General features: G+C 51.8%; 1 protein-coding gene across 6 annotated transcripts in view; it reads right to left on the reverse strand.

The window, feature by feature from the left end:
* GRB10 (growth factor receptor bound protein 10) overlaps positions 1–19168 on the reverse strand; it is a 171978-nt gene that overhangs the window by 90089 nt on the left and 62721 nt on the right. For all 6 annotated transcript variants that reach the window (XM_059397196.1, XM_059397198.1, XM_059397195.1 and 3 more), the window contains one exon: positions 4656–4752. In XM_059397196.1, the coding sequence (XP_059253179.1) occupies positions 4656–4752 (97 nt within the window). The remainder of the gene's footprint in view (positions 1–4655; positions 4753–19168) is intronic.

Raw genomic sequence — 19168 nt, forward strand, 5'->3', positions numbered from 1 at the left:
TACAAAAAAGACTGGCTTTTGGTTTTGCTCCCCCTTTTGATGTTTCCTCATCATTCCCATAATTTCTGATCTCCGCTTTTGTAAATACTTCCTCTACATTCCTTAGCACTCTTGATTTGTCATGCTCCTAATTTCCATTTTTCTGCCAAGATGAGAAATGGAGTTCCAAACACCTTAATACCATTTTCTACCTGCAGTACACTCATATTTCTAATGTACACTCAATTCTAATACACTCAATTCTAGTACTAATTCTAGCACTCAATTTCTAGTACACTCAATTCTAAATGACTGGTACTTTCATTATGACCTCCTCTGTAATCCACGAGTGGGGAAAGGGTGTGTTTTTAAAGTTTCCACACACGTTTACATGTTTACCTTTTGAACTTTTTCTCTTGATTTCTGATTTAATCACACTGGGCCAAAGAATGTGGTCTGCATGAAATAGACTGCTTACAATTTAGTGCAAAAAAATAATAAATTAAGATATAAAATAAAATTTAGTGCAGTTTCCCATATGTGGTCACCTTTTTAAAAAGCTACACAGATTTTAGAAAAGAATCAACAGTCTGTTGGGAGCACAGTTCTGTTTATTTCTATGAATCTGGGGCTGTTAATACTGTTATAGAAATGCTTAGAATTACTCCGACAATCATATCCTGTACTTCTGCTTGCCGTCCTTTTTATTTTTCACATCTCGCTTTTCTTCCTTTTCTATTGATGTTGGTTGTTTTTGTTAAATATAGATCCCCTCATATCTTTTTTTGCTAGATTAGAAACTATATACACATATAACTACAGTCGATACTTGAGTTGCAACTAAGATTTTAAAATACATAACTGAGGGGTTAACTAAGGGGGCACCTGGGTGGTCCCGATGGTTGAGAACAGGACTCTTGGGTTCGACTCATGTCATGATCTCAGGGTAGGGAGATCGAGACCCATGTCGGGCTCTACACTTGAGATTCTCTCTCCCTCTACACTCCCCCCCCCACTCTCTCTCAAATAAATACAGTCTTTAAAATACGTAATAAGTATACTTTTTCTAACATAATCTCAAATCGTTGTATGTTCTACTTCCCCAACGGGAGTCTTATTATATAACTGCTCACGGAGCAAACCCTCAAATGATACTATGATATAACACACAGAGAGCAAACCTCAAAAGACACACATGCACACTTGGGGCGTCTAATTACTGAAGTTCAGCTTAACCTTCATTGAACAGTTCGTATGGAACTGACCCTGTGACATGGCGTCCCTTTCTCCGCACACTGCTGTGTCCCATACCCTGCTCCTTGCAAGGCGTTCACGATCTTCTTTCTAAAGGACAGCTCTGAATGAATCAGAGAAGACTGCCAGTCACAAATCTTCTCAATCTTCACCTGAAAAAGCTTTCCTTTGCTTTCAGTACGTGTTGGTGTGAACTCCCAGACGGATGGTCCCTTTCACCTCACGGCTCTGAAAACACCCAGGCTCTCCTTTGGCACTTGTTGGGTCTGTGCAGGCTGCCAATCTGATGGCCGTCCAGGCGCTGGGAAGTCTGCGTTCTCCCCAAAGACCTTTTCTTTGCCTTCTGCTTTCTGGAACCTTGCCAGATGCTTCCCAATGTGGATCAGTCTTCCCTTTTCCTCTTGGTTCTTTGAGCCTGCTCTGGGGACTGCCTGCCCGTTCTGGCCAATTCCCACCAGCCTCTCTTCAGATCCCCCTCTCCCTGCCACCTGCACACTCTGGGACATGGAAGTGTGTGTGTCCAAGGGCCCACTCATGTTTTCCCAGGTCCATCTGTGCCGGAGGGAGGTGAACCCTGAAATGAATTCTCCTTGGACTGAATCCAGCACTTTGAAAATGCGAGGAACTCTACCGTTCACTTCTAACACACGGACTCTCCCCTCTAGCTGTTCCCATCACCCCACTGTGCTTCAGGGTGTCCGTTATGACACGACACGTTCGATCACCTCCCCGCGCAGCACACACATGCTTCCTTCAAAGCCATGGTCAGACCCACCTTCACTGCATCTGGAAAGCGGCAGTCTGCTGATTGTGGTGGTTGTGCTTCTTCTCAGTGTTTAAGGAATTCAGTCTGCAGACTCGTTGGGGGCGGCTTGTGCTCTGTTTTCCTCCCACCCCTCCCTGTGTGGGGACGGAGCGGGGCGCTTAGCACCGCTGCTGCCTCTCGGAACGCTGCCCGGGCCCCGGTCTGAACTGCCCTCCGCTGCTGGGGGCTTCTACAGCCCAGCAGAAATAAGCATGGGCACTACTCACTCTGGCCTGTGGTCCAGCCTGAGTGAGTCCTTCTGATTTCCCTGTTTTACGTGCAGTGGGGACAGAGTTACTGAGGATTGGAGGGAAGGCATCCAAGGTCAGGGGTGGAGGCACATTCGTTGGTTCCCTTTGGCCCTGCTTCAAGTGCTGGGATGTGTCTGACCCTCGGTTTCAGAGGCCGGAGTGTAACTCTGGAGCAAGGAAGGGAACCCGCCCTGTTCTGCATGAAGCTCACTCCATCTTCTGTGCTCAACCCTCAAGGCCACTAACCAAGCAGCTGTGACATCCATGGGATCCTTAGTTTTAAACCTTAGAAAAGGTTTATGCTTTATTTTATTTTTTTCAAGATTTTATTTATTTACTTGACACACACAGAGAGAGAGCATGAGTGGGGGAGCTGCAGAAGGAGAGAGAGAAGTTAACTCCCTGCTGAGCAAGGAGGCTGACTCGGGGCTCGATCCAGGACCCTGAGACTATGACCCAGGCCAAAGGCAGATGCTTAACCCGCTGAGCCACCCAGCCACCCCAAGCTCTAAGCTTTAAAAAACTCTTTCATTATAATTTTTTCCTAACTTTTTGATTAAGGCATCAACACAGATTTTTACATGAATATTACTACCTAGATTTTGATTATTTCAGTCTAAATGAGACCAACAGTAAGCAGTGAAATGCCAATTAAAACGTCCCTAAGTATCGAAATCTGTATTAACGAATCAGTGTTCTTTCTTGTTGCCAAGTGTCCTCAAAGATGACTCCAACATTATGCTCAACACAGAAAATCCCGACTGCTTGACATAGCATCTCACACTTGAGAAAACAGCTCTTAGACGTCATGGGAAGCTCCCAGCTCTTATTTTTGCTAAATTTCAACCTCTTTTAGATTAAGCCATTTCAAGAATCTGATTATTCTAATGCCTCCCAGCTCTAAAGCCTACCCCGTATTGTACTTAAACTTTCCCGTAATCCACACCATGGGCTCTGGGCATTTTTCCGGAGCCCTCCCCCAGTCATACCATTTCCTTTCCCGGGGTGCCCCTTTTCCCCTGTATCAAAGCGTGCACCTTTAGACCTCATTTGCTTTTGTTTTTTGTTTTGTTAAGATTTTATTTATTCAAGAGAGAGTACACACAGAGGGAGAATCAGGCTCCCCCATGAGCAGGGAGCCTCAAACAGGGCTTGATGCCAGGATGCTGGGATCATGACCTGAGCCAAAGGCAGATGCTTAAATGACTGAGTCCCCCAGACACCCCAGACCTAATTTGCTTTTAACCTCCATCCTTGCTTTCCTGTGCTGCTCCCATCAGTAGTGAACAGAATGGGATTAAAAGTCATCACAGCAAGCCGGAGGATCAGCAAGTGTGCAGACACACAACACCAGCCGGAGAGCAACACCCAGAAGCCAAGCGGAGGGACTGCCCCGTGCAGGGGCCCTGAGAGGTGATGTCGGGTTCCCTCCCGGCTGCATCCTGAGACAACGTGTGGAACTGACCTCGGGGTTCTGCTTACTGCATTTGACTGACTCCTCGTCACTATTCAGAGCTCAGTGTTCCTATGAAACTTTTCCTAAGCCGAAATGATGGAAGACGAAGAAGCGATTACCCTTCATGCATAAGACAAATTGGGTGAGTGTGCCAAGAGCTGAAACCACCTGTCTCCACTTCCTCCGATGCCAATAAAGACAGATCTGGCTCGCGGATGAACAAAATACACAGAGATAAAGCGCAGGTGCTCCAAGCTCAAAGCCGTGACAGCTGGATGCTGAGCGCGGCTGCGGGGAAGGCTCTTGGCAGGGCCGCCGTCCTCCTCAATGCCCGCTGCCTTTAGAATGGCCCCCTGTGAGAGCAATGCAGGGTCTTCCTATCTTTCTTGTTTTTAATATTTTAATTATTTATTTGTCAGAGAGAGAGAGACAGCACAAGGAGGAGGGACAGCAGACAGAGGGAGAAGCAGACTCCCTGCCAAGCAGGGAGTCCGATGCGGGCCTCGATCCCGGGACCCTGGGATCATGACCTGAGCCGAAGGCAGACACTTAACCGACTAAGCCACCCTGGTGTCCCGAAAGCAGTGCCGAATCTTTGTTTCTAAAAGCAGAAATCCTCTTTGGATTTCTCTAAGTGAGCAAACACAGGTACTGAGGTAGGTCTTGCGTGAAACAAACTTTCGAAAAGCAGGGGATACCTGTATATCAGGACATTGCAGCCAAGTTTTGTCTTTTTTTTTTTTTTCCTGTTCTAGAATTTGTTTCCTTTAAAGCAGAAAAGAGCCAAGATCAGAATTTTTCTCATGTGAATGCCCAGCACAATTTCACAGAATACGAAGTCCTAGCACAGGGGCAAAGCTGCTGCTGGGGCTGATGGCATCCGTGGCATCTTGTTTTTGTCATTCCTTACCCTGGTGATTTGTGAGCCGATCCCGATCCGATGGTGCTGGGAAGCCCGGTCCCGCCAGATCTCGTGGACTGAGAGGGGGCGTCTGCTCCACCTGGTCCTGGGGAAGACGGGAACACAAAGGCTTTGGTCAAAAGGAGCATTTCACACTTGTCCACACCCGCCCTTCCCTGCAGTCCTTCTTCCTCAGTTTCTTACTTCAACGCATTCACGTTCTTGGTGTTTAAAGGTTGGTTGTTTAAAACACACCGTAAAAGGGAAGCTAATGGTGGAAAGGTGCCACTGTTGAGCAAAGGCGTCAGCAGACAAGTCACCCTAGGTCTCAGGCTTAAATGGCTTTGCCTGAATAGCAATTCAAAAAGAATTATTGTCAGCTGCTGGATTCGAGCACCGAATAGAAATCATTAGCATTCCACGGAGCACAGGCATTTTCTGCAACAATTACTGGTAATCAAGCCCTAGGCGGTCTGTTATCTGGAACGGAAACATCCAGGGACTGCTTATAATTGGCCGGCTCTACAAAGAAGGGCTCCGTGTTTTTTTTTTTCCCCCCAGACGTCAGGATGAGGACAAAAATTTTAGGCAAAAGTTAAAACAGCAATGTTACAATTAACCTCACAACTCTAGGAAAAAGCATCTTTGTGAGATTATAATCAACCCAATGAAAAACAGGTTAAACGTGGGTAAAGAAAATGGGCCTTTTCATAGGGACACACGGAACACTAGCAGGGATTAACGTGGGGCAGAAAGAGGTTCAAGTCCTCTTTCAGATTTAAGAAATTCTGAGATTTTTACACTGCACCTGGATTACCTCCATAATTAGGTTTTACAACTGTGTCTGCAGGGGAAGATTACCATCGGCACAAAGAGCAGCCAACTCGGCAACTTCACCCTTACCTATGCCAACAGCAGCAAATGTGTATGCAGAGTTTACTGGGCAGGGCTGGACTCCCACTTCACAGCTGGGGACACTCCGGGACAGGAAAGTTATGTCCACCTGACTGCCCCCTGCCAGCATTAGAACCCAGGTGGTGGGGTTCTTCCCACTCATGTGCCTTCCCACTCATGCTGCCCACGAAACTCAAAAAAGTTCGTTCATTTTGACAAGCCGCTTTATCACCTGAATGCTCCCCAGTGAACAGTTCTCCGTCCAGAGACTTAAACCTGGGGGTACAGAAACAGGAGGATGATACTCTATCCCTCCACACCCATGTGCACACACACGCAGTGTGGTCCGCTTGCTAGAGCTGGGGAGGCAGAGTGGGGAGCACTGGGGAGATAGACCAGAAGGGTCAGCTCACCAGTATCTATCTACCACTCAGAAGTAGGGAGTTCGGTGCCTGGGAAGGCCCAGCCACAGCCATATCTTCCCCCAGAAAATCTGGGGGAAATGATCCAAGCCTGAGAGCATGTCTTCACTGCTGGTCTTTCCAAAAAACAAATAGCTTTCTTTTTGTTTTTTAATCATAAACGTGATACGTGCTAACTAAGAGAATCTAGATACTAAAGTAAAGCTTAAAGAAAAAAGTTCAAGTGAACCCCTCTACTTTCACCCACAGATGATACCCTGTTGGTTTTTGGTCTGTTTTTCCAGAGACAAGAAAAAAGCACAAACGTGGTTCGTCTACGTGCACTGTTTGAATTACTTATGGAAAATGTTATGTTACATTTGGATTGCACGGGCTTTACAAGCGATCTTGATTTAAAAAAAAGATTCATAATCAAATGGCACACATTACGGAATTTTAGTCCATCTTTCTGAAATTTCCCATGGCAACGAAGCGCCTCCATCCGCGCTTCCAAGCCCTGGACCACTCCACTGGGTGGCTGGGCAGCACGACTTCCTGAGCCCGCACCCTCCCGATGAGCAGGTGGTTTGTGAAGAAAGGAAGGTTCTGGTTGGGAAAGAGGAGAGGAGCTGGTTTGCAAGACGGAGTCCAGAGGCAAGAGCAAACCCAGCAGGAGCCCTGCCAGGGTGCGGAGGACGGAGCTGGGCAGTCAGGGTCAGGGCACAACGAGGTACCTCCCAGACCCTCAAATGCAGTCCAGCCCCCCCACTGAGGTCATCCCACCTGGTTTCTGCGATTCCACAGCCTACATTTCTCCACCCAACTGGCTCTTTACCATCTGGGATAAGTATTTTTCTTCTTTCTTTTCCAGATTTTCAAACAAGCAGGTCAATTTTTGGAACAGAGCAGAAATATAATTAAAATGCACCTGAATCCCAACAGCAAGGCAGACCCCGTGGAAATCACAGGGTGTGAACGATCCTGTGTCCTGCCTCTCTCCCTCCCCCACAAACATGACAAGATACTATGTTAAAATCTTGGCAAATATTCTCTCCAGATCCTAAACTACTCTGGTACACACTTGCAGCCACTTGCAAGTTTCGGACATTGTACGTAACAATCCCATCAACACCTCTGTGCACAAAATCCTGCCCTCATTTCCGATTATTTCCACTGGATCCCTGGAAATTAAGCCACTAGTCCAAAGGTTTCACCCGTATTTTGGGGGTTTTTTTTGAGTCGAGATACATACTGTCAAAATCTTATTCATGCAGTTTACCCTTCCACCCAAAACAGAGGAGAACTGCCCATTTCATAATCTCTGCGACAGACCGAGACTGGTGATCTTTCTGGAATTTCTTCTTGCCAATCCCAGAGGTAAACCATGGCCTCAGCCTGTGGTTTTCAGTGCAGGTCTTAAATACTGAAACTGACCATTTTCCAGAGCTTCTCAGCCCTTTGTCCTTCTTCTTCTGGACTTCCCCTCTGATGGGTCCACTGGACTAGCGCCTAAGGGCAGCTGGCCTTTCCAATCAGCCAAGCCCACCCACTCCTCCGGAGCTGAGCCCCTGGGGGCCAGTTCTCTGGAGTCTGACTCAACCAGCTCATCTGTAAAATGGGTTCAGTGACAACCATCTCCCCCCACCCCGCCCACCACCCAGAACTGCTGGAGCCTTTATTTACAGCACCAGGTACAAACCCAGGGCCCAGGGCTGGGCAAGGACCCAGCTTAGGGACGTGCACGTCCCCTGTCCACTGGCAACCCTGGTTTGCGCCTCATTATTCCTCCAGGATGAGTTCCCCACGTGTAAGAAACAGCTGCTCCTGTCTGTTGCAAATGCTTTCCCAGCCTGTATGTCTGCAGTCTTAACTGAATTTTTGATTCTCCGAAGTGTAATTCAACACAGGCAAGTCCATTGAACTCTTCTTCTCGGTTCGTCGAGGCAAGCTGGTGACTGCCTCCTTACTCTCTCAAGGGAACCAGAGGCTACAGCCTCACCACCCTGAACAAGCGTGACCTCGTCAAGGACACTGGAGAGCATCTGTATAAGTTTTATTCTGGTCTCTCTTCCGACGTGACGTATTCCTCGCTCATCTCGCTGACATTGCTACCCATGGACGGGAAGAGCTGACACCAGAGACCGGCCCCCAGTTCACTCCACCCTTTCTGCCTGAGCCAGAAGGTCACCTCCTTCCCACCTCATTATCTCCATGCACACATGTGTCTGAGTCGTGGCCACACTCACGCGTGGGTCCCACGGACCTGCTCATCCTGGAGCCACGGCCATGCTCTCCATCCTCACGGCCTGGGACACGTTTTCGTTGGCACACACTTCCCCTCTCGCTTCGTTTACTTGGATCTTCTTCTTCTCGAATTGTTTCAAGGTTTGCTTTAATGATTAAAGCTTCTCTTCTGGTGTATTTGCTTACATATAAATGAGCAATGACTACCCATTACGAATCTGGACGTTGCTTATGGACCATCTGACTGAAATCAGACAGACATCACGGAGCTCAGGAGAATAAAAACCAGGGGTCCAGCCTCCCTGCGACCCAGGCCTCACCCCTAGCCTGTCCCTCTGGGGACACACAAGACCCCGGGTGTCCCTTGCTCGGACTCAAGTCCAGGTCAGAGTCCCTGTCTTCTCCTCCACACGCCATGGTCCCTAAGCACTCCTCTCATCAGTGGCAAGCAGACCTACCCCACAGAGACATCAATTTAGAAGAGAAGGACCTTCCAAACCTGATTTAGGCAACCCTGTCACCAGATTTAGCCAATGCAAACGCAGGCTGTCAAGCAACACGGGAGTTTCAGGTAGACGAGGTGTCAGTCAGTCCTGGGCCCTGCATGAGGCTTGTCCTAACAAACATTCCTGCGAGTTGTCTGAGTTTAACTGGGGACCCTATACTTTATCTGTCAGCTCTGTACCGAAAAGACCATTCAAATCGGACAGGTTTGCACAACAAATAGCAGCAGCAAGAACAAAATCCCGACGCGGGGCTCATGTGTTTGTATATAAGACTCCCAAGTCAAAGAGAAAAAACACACACACACACACATAATTCAACAGGCAGATGCTTCAGACAAGAACCCTATTATCCTGGTAAGCGAAAAAAGACGCCATAGTAGGAAACTGCTAGTTTGTAAAATAAAGCCAGCCAAGGAGAAGCTAACCATGGCTGCAGGGGAAGGTCAGGCACCAACTCTTCAAAGGCAAACACTGGCACCTGGCCAGGCTCAGGGTCACGGAAACTGGGACAGGAGCAACAAGCCTGTCCCTGTGCCGGCCTCGTCTCCCGGGGCTCATTTTTGCTTGTCGTGGTGGGTTTCCTGTTCCAGGTTAGTGAGCCTCCCCTTAGGGCCAGGAACCAGCACTTCCAGTGTCCTTCTGCAGGAGGCCCGGGGTGCCATGCAGGGCCTGGGGGAAGACCCTGCAGGGCAGCGGGCTGGTCCTAAAGCTCCCACAGGACTTGGCGGTGGGGCACAGGGAGGGGACTGGGATGGAGCCTCTAGCTGGGCAGTGCTGTCCTCTAGAAACTTCCTTCTTGTCATACTTCTGGGGCTTACACGAGTGCCCCCTCCCAACTCGCTCCCTCTGGCCTCTTGCTGGCCCCAGGCTGGGGTACCAACCCAACCGCTTCTCTGGACCCCTCCAGCCCCCTCCCTGAAGCACTCGTCCTCCCCTGGCAGGAGCGTGCCCACTGGACGCGCTGAGCGAGAGCCCTGCCCACCCACGGAGGCAGGTGCCCGGCTAATGAAGACCCCCCGAGGGCTCAAGGATCACCAAGGACAAGGTGTCTCAAGCAGGCTGGGAACCGTCAGGGCAGCGGGTGTGGACGCAAGGTTAGACCCAGCAGGCCTCTCCAGGAGGAACTGCGGAGGAATGCAGATCCCCAGGCCTACGGGGCTTGTCTGTGCACCTTGCCCCAGGGACTCACTTCACAGGCTAATCCAGGGGGCGCCTGCCCAGCCTGGCGACCTTGGGACATGGCAAGCAGGCAGCCCCGTCCCGCTCTGCCCCGGCGATCCTTTGCCATCCAGAATGTTCTCTGCCTTGCCCTCCACACCCACCGTGGCCTCATCCTCAAGGCCTTGCCGGGAAGCCGCCTCCTTTCAGAGGCTTCTCTGATGGCCCCGAGGAATATGGCCTCTTACCCCTCCCCCTGCGGTGCTCTTTTACTCAGTGTGTGCCCCAGACGCGGGGCAGGGATGCCTCTGCCCCCTACAGTGAGGGGAGGAAGGCCGGCTGGAAGCGAGGCCATGCGGCCCAGCACGAAGAACAAAGGGGCAGAGAACACCTCGCTACCCAGGCTGCCTGTCAGACAGCACGAGACGCCCACTCTCGTGGGAGTAGGAACAGAGATGCTCGCGGGGCGGCTTGAGCCATTTCCTGGCTAAAAACCCACGCCATCTGGATGTCTTCTTTGCAGAAAGATCTATTCATATACAACGGAATACTATGCAGCCAGCAAACCCCCCTGAAACCTTGCCATTTGCAGTGACGTGGATGGAACTAGAGGGCATTATGCTGAGTGAAGTAAGTCAGAGAAAGACAATGATCTCTCTGATATGAGTTTGAGAGGCAGGGCGGGGGATCGTGAGGGGTACGGAGCGAAAAAAATGAAACAAGATGGGATCGGGAGGGAGACAAACCATAAGAGACTCTTAATCTCAGGAAACAAACTGAGGGTTACTGGGAGTGGAAGGGTAGGGATGGGGGGCTAGGGGATGGACACTGGGGAGGGAATTGCTATGGTGAGAGCTGTGAAATGGGTCAGCCTGATGATTCACAGACCTGTACGCTACCCCTGGGGCAAACAATACATTATATGTTAATAAAACAAAACAAAAAAACCCAACAGGCTGACATGAGCCTCGGGGAGCAGGTGGGGAACTTCAAGGAGAGAGAGCGGGACAGTCAGCACTGTGCCTGCCGGGAATAAAGCGGAGCGTAGGGCAGAAGGCCAGGCTCTGGGTCCAGTCCCAGGCTCACACCTGTCCGTGAGTCGTGTGACTGCTGCATCGGCTGTGTCCTGGGGCCGACGGGCAGCTTCATGCGTTGGCCAGGAGGACTAAATTAAAATGGCATAAACAAAGCGCTTGTCCAGCAGGTATAATGTTCCAGGCTGTGAATGGCAGGGACAAGGGGTCTCTAAGAGACATGTCTCTCTGGCGGGTGTCGGGGCTGTGTCCTCGCTCCCATTCGGCGCACAAGGTGTTCAGGGGACTAAAAGCACAGCCCTTTGTTACTCTGCTGAGAAAACCAAAGAGGAACACCAGGGAGAACAGAATGAGGGGCTTCCACAAGTCTCCAACAAAATGTTCCATCAAAACCTCCAAGCTGAACTCTTCATGCAGATAAGCCCCCCCACCGCACACACGAACAACAATGCATGACAATACTGTGGGCGGGGGGGCAGGGACAGTCCAGGGACACCCACCTCAGGCTGTAAACTAAGCCTGAGTTGTGTGCCCAGTGCCCCCACACCCTCTCCCGCAGCGGCGCTGGCTAACCCCACTGTCAGGGAGGGAAAGAACAGAAATGACATGGGTCCCACGGTCCAGGGTCCAGCATCTCACTTTCCCTCCAGACCCCTCTCCGGCACCCTGCAGCCAGTCACCCGGTGGGAAAGGGGTCCCGCTCCGACGTACAATGAGCTGACGCTTGTAAAGTACGATCAGCATAGCCTTTGTAGGCTGATGCAAAACACAGCTGACGTCATGGAACAAGTCAGAATCAAAATCTACTAAGAGATGAGCCTCCTGCCCTAGTGAAGAAGGCGTGACCCCAGCATCTGTCCCTGGTTCTAACAGGGAAAGCATCGCCTTCCAGTCTCTATCACAAATTCCCTGCCATCCAAAGCCCAGTGGGTCAACTGTGTGTGTGTCTTCGTCCACGACTTTTAAACACACACAGCTGTGTGTGGGAAACATCTCCTGGGCAGCCTCCTCCCAGCTACAGTTACTCATTTTTATTAGAACTTACTAGGTTTGGGGACACTTGGGTAGCTTAGTCATTAAGCGTCCGCCTTTGGCTCAGGTCCTGGGATCAAGCCCCGCATCGGGCTCTCTGTTTGGTGGGACGCCTGCTTCTCTCTCTTCCACTCCCCTTGCGTGTGTTCCCTCTCTCACTGTCTTACTCTCTGTCAAATAAATAAATAAAATCTTAAAAAAAAAAAAAAAAAAAACACCTCCTAGGATTTTAGTAACTACTCACCACGCCAGCCGCCCTCTCCAGGAGTGAGGGTACTGCCTCCCACTTGGATGGCAATGATCCAAGCTGCTGAGTCACACAGAACACCTGGACCGCCACTCCTCAGAGCAACCAAAACTCTTCTCCAAAACGGTAAGACACCAAGCACGGCAGGGACAATGCCACTGTTTAGAAAACCACCAGACTTTTCACAAAAACCTCACTGCACCCAAGTGCCGTAGCCCTAAACCCACACCGTCCTGTGTATGCCATCTTCAGACACGTCTTTCTTTGCAACGACCTCTGAGTGTCCGGATTCTTGACATTAGGAGCAGAGGTAGTGTACGAACCACCTAGCTTTAAATTCGCTCGCCCACTCTACAACACCAGGCACCAACACATCCATTTCAGTAATGCGAGGGGGAAGGAAGGGCAGTCTATCAATCCTTTATTTCTTTTTAAGCAGTTCCATTAAGATCTATCAGCTACCTAACATGAATTTCACCTGCCCTAAATGTACCATCCAACGAATGTTAATATAATTTACAGTATTTGTAGAGCTATCACCACAATCTAAATTTAGAACATTTCCATCGCCCTACAGAGAAACCTCGTGCCCAGAGCTGGCTCAGCTTGACAAATGGTTTTCCCAAAATAAAGTGCCTTTGCCACGTCAATTTTCTCCCCATCTTCTGATCTGGCATTCCCCAGTCGGCAGGGCAGCTCACCTCCCAGGTAAGAGCACTGGCTTTAGGATTTCTAGAAATCAGTAGCTGAGGGGCCTGGGAGAGGCACTAGCCCTCCTTGGGTAAGGGTCACCTCACGGGGGACAATGTGGAAGATTTCGTGTCATTATGTGTGTGACACATGTGTACGTAATTAACAAGCTGCAATTTTCACGCGCATTCCTACTAATCCGCTGTTAAATCCGCTGTTACCACCACCTCCCCACACCTGTGTCTCCCCAACTCCTTCCACCTGCTCCCTCCCCCACCTCCACCTCTACTGAGACTCCACCACCAACTTTTAGCAGGAGGACAAGGACAGGACAAAGCACAGCAGACCGGATGTACGTGAATGACTACAGAACGGAACTGCAGTTAACATCGTGCCTGACTTCCTGTCCCCGTTTTCTGTTCCTGTTCCCTCCAGAGGAGAAGCTGGCAGAGCCATTTGTGACATCAGCTTCCAGGCGGGCACGGCAGAACACAGGGAGGGTAGACCCCAGGTACACACGAAGGAACCTGGGGACTGTGGACTCACTCCCTAGCTGTTTAGGCAGAGAACAGAAGTAGCTTAAGGAAAAAATGAGCTCCATCAAACCCAACGGCACAACCGTCTTGGCCCTGCCCCCACTCAGTTCCCAAGTGGAAATACTCCCACAAAAGCTTTCACCAGTCTGAGAACCGGGAGATGGGTTCACAGCAGGATTTTCCAGTCTGCCCCAGAGGACACACAAACCCCAAAACACAGCTGCGTGTCCTCACCAGCCTGCTGCATGGGGTGGGCGGGCATAGCAATGGAAAGAGAAGACGGTCTGCCCTTCCTTTCCCTGCTTCTCCCCTGCTCTGCCTGGGGATCCTACGTGACTTCGGCCCCCCGGCCGACCCAAATCCAGCATCTCTTGCAGGCCTTCTGCCCAGACTGGCCTTGATCAGAACCCTGCCCTCCTCCCCTGCAGCCCCTGAAGGGAAAATCCACTCTGGGCACATGCAAGGCCCTCTAGCTTCCTCCAGGACTTTGATTCTGGACCTGCATATGGGGAAACCAGCTATAAATGGCTAGTACCAAAGCCCAGGCTTTGCTCTGGGGAAGGAGACCACAGAGAGTCTGGCCCAGGGACGGAGTGGGCAGCAATCACTCCGGGGGGGTGGGGGGACCCCGAAGGTCAGGGGTTGGGACATCCACACTTTCACAAGGGGTCTGTGTCTCGGAGCTCTAGCAATACAATGACTGTGGCTCAGAAAAGGGAGCCAGAAACTTCACGTCCATGAAATGTTAACCAATAAGGAACATGATAGCCCAATGCTCCATAGAGCGGCGACGGCCTCACACGTTGGCACTAGTTCTACCGTCCACATTGGCTCTTCATACGAAGCTGACAGTTTCCTAAGTCACTAACTTACAGATTTTAAGTATAAGCTACAGCCTCTGTCAAAACTAAAATGCTGCTATCATTTTTTTTTTTTTTTTTTAAAGTAGGCTCTACTGGGCATGGAGCCCAACATGGGGCTTGAACTCATGACCCTGAGATTGAGACCTGAGCAGAGATCAAGAGTCAGACATTTTACCAACTGAACCACCCAGATGCCCCGACCCCTACATTTTTTTCACAGCTATTCGGGTCATCCTCTGGGATGTCCGTAACTCTAGAGAACGGTCAAGATGCGGAAGCCAAAGGCCGCTGTGGATTTCCCCAGGCTTTCTGGGATGGAGGCCCCCGGGACAGGGGTTGGTGGTTCTCACCTGCACACACTGTTGGCCCAGGTTGGGGAGTCGGGCATCTCATCAATGTCGACGACACTGGGTCACTCAGCCCTACACTATTACCCCCAAGTTCTTGAATGCAGAAGAGCAGGACAGGTCTGGGTGGGGGCACTGAGGGCCCCCCTTCATGAAATCATGTCTCCACCAGGCCCACAGCTTGCCCTTTTGTCCTTCTCCAGCCAACCACTCCCTGCAGGGAGGCAGGACCCCTCTGGCCCATTTACACGGTGACTAAGGGAGGCCCGACGGCTGGGCCCCCATCCAGGGGGCAGAAACGGCACAGCGAGAACATCATATCACTGGGCGCCCAGCCCCAACTTCCACTGCCCATTCGCTTTGTTCTCTGGGACCACTACCCTCATGGAAAGGGAAATGAACAGAGACCAAGACATCCACAAGTGCGCATCTAACGTGAATTTGATACAACGGTCAGCGAGTAGCACCCACACCGAGATTAAGGTCTACCCCGGCCAAGGAGACAGGACGGAAATCTCTATGCTGCTCAGTGATCAATAAAGCCGACAATCAGAGCCCTCAACGCGCCTCCCCAGTCAAAATGCAACCGGGACAATGAGAACAATCTAAGAAACCACAAACTTCCAAATGGAATGAAATGCGTCCTGATCCCACCTGGGCCACCTCTGGCTAGCCACAATCCGAAGCTCTGGAAGACGGGCCTGGTGCCCAGCGTTCCTCCTGCTGCCCCCGCCCCCCCATCCCCGGGGTCACAGTACTGAGCTCCCCATAGACTCAAGGATCAGGCCCCCAGCTGAGGCCCTCCTGGAGGCAGAGGGAATGGAGTCCCCTCGCTACACAGAGACCCAAACAAAAAGGACAGAGCAGAGGGCATTCATTAACAAAATGCAAGCACAGCCGGGACGCTGGGGCCATCAGGCTCCACGTTCTGGTGACCTCACCATGGCGACATCCCTCAGCATCTCAGCGCCTGAGCTCCCTTCTCTGAAATGCGGGTCACAATCTTGTGTGCGCCCCAATGGGGACCATAAAGCCTCTGCATACATGCAAACCCGAGTTCCTTGGCTTGAAGCTTCTGGCATTGTCCTGGCAACACGACCCGTGCAACATCCACACTCAAACCCCGACAGGAAAGCGGGTGGCGCGCGGTCCTCAGGGTGCACCGAGATGGGGCTGTGTTCCCAGCAGAGCTCCCACACCCGCCCAGCACACGGCACATCCCCGCCGCGTGCCCGTGGTTAGCAGAACAACAAGAGGCACCTCTTCTGCGAACTTTTCAAAACTCTCATTTCAAAATCTGGAAAGGGCTCTCATTGGTCCTGGCTGACCAGGAAAAAGCCCCAGGGTTTACTGTGATGTAATTCTTGGAGGTGGCTCTCCCTCATTTCTCAGTCCCTCCGGCAAGTGGAGGCCAGAAGGCCAGGGGTGAACGGCAGCCCATGGCCAAGAATCTGGAGGTGGAATGAGGAAGCTGGGTCTGGCCCCGAGCTCCAGCCCGGGCCCCTCCTGCCTCCCACCCAGGTTCCCACACCACACCTGAGCCGGGTGTGATTATCTTCAGAGGGAAGTTAGGAGAGCAGGGAGGGGCGGGAAGAAGCTTCCAGAAGCATGATGAAGGACCTGGCCGAGGAGTCAGGCTGATGCTCCCTGGAGGTTTATCTTTCACGGAGCTCTGAGCAAAGCAAGTGTCCGAGACCAACCGAAGAAGCAGCAGAGATGCCAGAGCACAAGGAACTGGGTCCTCTGGCCCCAGAGGGGCCGGTCCTGCCGGACTTGGTCAGCGCCTCCCCGCACAGGACCCCTGGGTCCCGACCCCCAAGTGGGTCACCAGAAGGTCATCACATCCTTCATGAATGAAAACCGTTACTGTGATGTGAGCCAAATGTTTACAAATCACCACCGTGTCAACTCCGTGATTCGGAAACAAATTCCCTACCCGTGCCTTCTCCCTGCTCTATAAGGGGAGGTCTCGGGGGACCCGTGGGCTCCGTCCATCACGCATCTGCCTTCGACTCAGGTCATGATCTCCAAGTCCTGGGATCGAGCCCCGTGCTCAGCAGGGAACCTGCTTTTCGCTCTGCCTGCGTTCCCCCGCTCTTGCTTGCTCTCTTTCCCTCTAACACATAAAACATGCAAAATCTTTAAAAAAAAAAAAAAATACTATATAGGGAGGTCTCTGGACCACATGGTCTCTGTATTTCTTTTGGGCTCCAAAGTGAATTCTGGACACCACATGCCACCAAGATGGAGTATGAAGTTTCGAACAGACCTTCTCTCCTTAAACGAGCAGAACACTGAAATGGTTTTTGTGCATGGACAGCAGGCGGCTCAGGACGGTTATCTCTGAGAGAGACAAACCCACTGCCCAGAGTGCCCGTGATCTGCAGCATGAGGAAGGGGGTCCTTTCGGGGAGACCTGTGTGGGGTGCCGGGCAGGCTGTCAGCCAAGTACTGGCTACACATGCATGGAAACCATTGAGGTCAGGGCAAGAGCCACCGGGAAGAAGCAGGCAGAAGGACCCCCAGAACTCACATGGGGCAGAATGAAGGTTGTGTCCCCTAAGCCACAGCGGAAAAGCTCCTACACCGAGCTCTTACAAAGTCTTGCCTCAGATGTGAGAGCAAACAGGCCCAGAATGCCGGGTAAAGAAGGCAAGCTCCAGAAGGACTCAAGGCCTCAAAGAAGCCCAACTGTTCGCATTAGAAATCCCCTGGGAGTCAAAGCAGCACAGAAAAAGGAGAAACAAAATCACAGCACCCAGCTGCCTCTGACACCTAACCCCAAAGCAGCAGGCGTGAAGAAGCCAGGTCCGTCAGGGGAGGAGACGTCAGCCCTCAAATGTTGAAGATGACCCAGGGAAGGCCGGAACGTTCCAGCAGCCAGGAGAGCCAGGCCGCACCTGTCCAGGAGGGGGAAAGCCAACACAATCCTGACGGGCACCAAACGCAAGCCCAGGATGGGCCTGGCCGCAGATGAGACGCCACACCCCTCTCTGCTCTCCCTCGCCCGGGACGCACCCCGCCACTGAAGCCTGACCACAGGGGTCTAGGAGGCTGGGGGTAGAACCCACACGAAGACACAGAAACTCTCCAAAATGAAGCACCCAGAGGAAAGCAAGGGGAGAGTGCCCCCAAACCATACCCCATGTCTACGTGGGGAGGAGACTCAGGTTTGGGACCAGGTGGAGCAAAGCTGAACCCAGCATCTCCCATCCCTACCTGTCTGGCCTGAACAAGTCCCTGGGCCCCAGCCCTCACAGGAAAACCAGGGAACAGCATCCACTTCAAAGGGTTTGCAGGGGAGACAGCGTAAGGTTGAAGAACACCAGCCGCAGACCCGAGTTGCCTCCCCATCCCCGAGACAGACAGCGCCGGCTCCCTCGAGATAGACAGCGCCGGCTCCCTTACAGCTCGGGGGGCTGGAAGGAGGCAGGGGAGCAAGGAGGGTCTCCAGGGCGCCTTCTGAGTTGCACTCACCCTCACACCCCTGGAAAGCAGTTACAAGTGACAATGCCTGACAAGTGACAGGCCACTCCAGCTTCTACCACCAGCAGGGACGCGGGGCCAGCCTCTGGCACAGGTTGGCTGCCTGCGACCAACGGCATCGCGCTCAAGAGAAGACAGGAGTGTGTGTGTGCATGTGTATGTCCATGCGAGTGTGTGGAAATACAAGGGCCACTAATTTAAACGGTACACGGACACAGATAATCTACAGATACAGGGACAGCCCCGCCTTTTCCACAAGAACTCCCCGCTAGGTCATGCTCCTTGCTTCTTATCAGCAGATCAGAGAGACTCCCTTCCTGGGCCAGCAAACGGGTCTGATGGAGCTTGCACCTCTACCCAAGGCCTCCTTGTCTAAAAAGCAGGTCTTGGCCTAACAGGATCCCTGGATCCACTGAAAACACTGATCCATGAACTCACTAACCCCACCCCTGGCACCAGTCCTGGAGCCATGAAGGGCAATAACAAGGTCCCAGACAGAGCCATAACGCGACTCTGTTCCAAACCAGTCCAGAAGGGAGTTGCTGGGAACAAAACAGGCCCCTCCCACTCCAGGGAAGCCCCAGGCCCTAGGAAGCCCAGCAAGACAGGGACCTACGCTCAGGGTGCAGACTGCACAAATGTCATAGCCCAGCAAAGCAAGAGCCAGGCTGGCAGATGGGGCAGGTTCGTGCAATGGTGTTGCATGAAACGGCAATTTAAACATCGGGAAAAGGACTCCCCAGGCCTACTCTAAGGCTGGACACCTGGCTGACCCGGAGGGCAATGAATGGACAGAGGAGAGGCTAGTTTTGGGTGATGAAAAGACAGGTTAACTGCATCTGAAATTTCCGTCCTCTGAAAAGCTGGCATTACACCGGTCCCCAGAAATACTTCGGCGACCACCAGCCTGCCAGCTGCTGCCCCTCAGGCAGGTGCTCAAGCCAGACCGAAGAGTCAGCCTCAAACTCTTCTGCTCCCCATTCCAGCTCTGTCCCTACATCCTGATGACTCGGCTTTCTAAATATACTTCGACATACTTCTCTCACGGCCGCTACGGTGTCCTGGGCTCAGGCAGCCAAGTCTT

The sequence above is a fragment of the Mustela nigripes genome, chromosome 4 (assembly GCF_022355385.1).
Source record: "Mustela nigripes isolate SB6536 chromosome 4, MUSNIG.SB6536, whole genome shotgun sequence".
Lineage (NCBI taxonomy): Eukaryota > Metazoa > Chordata > Mammalia > Carnivora > Mustelidae > Mustela > Mustela nigripes.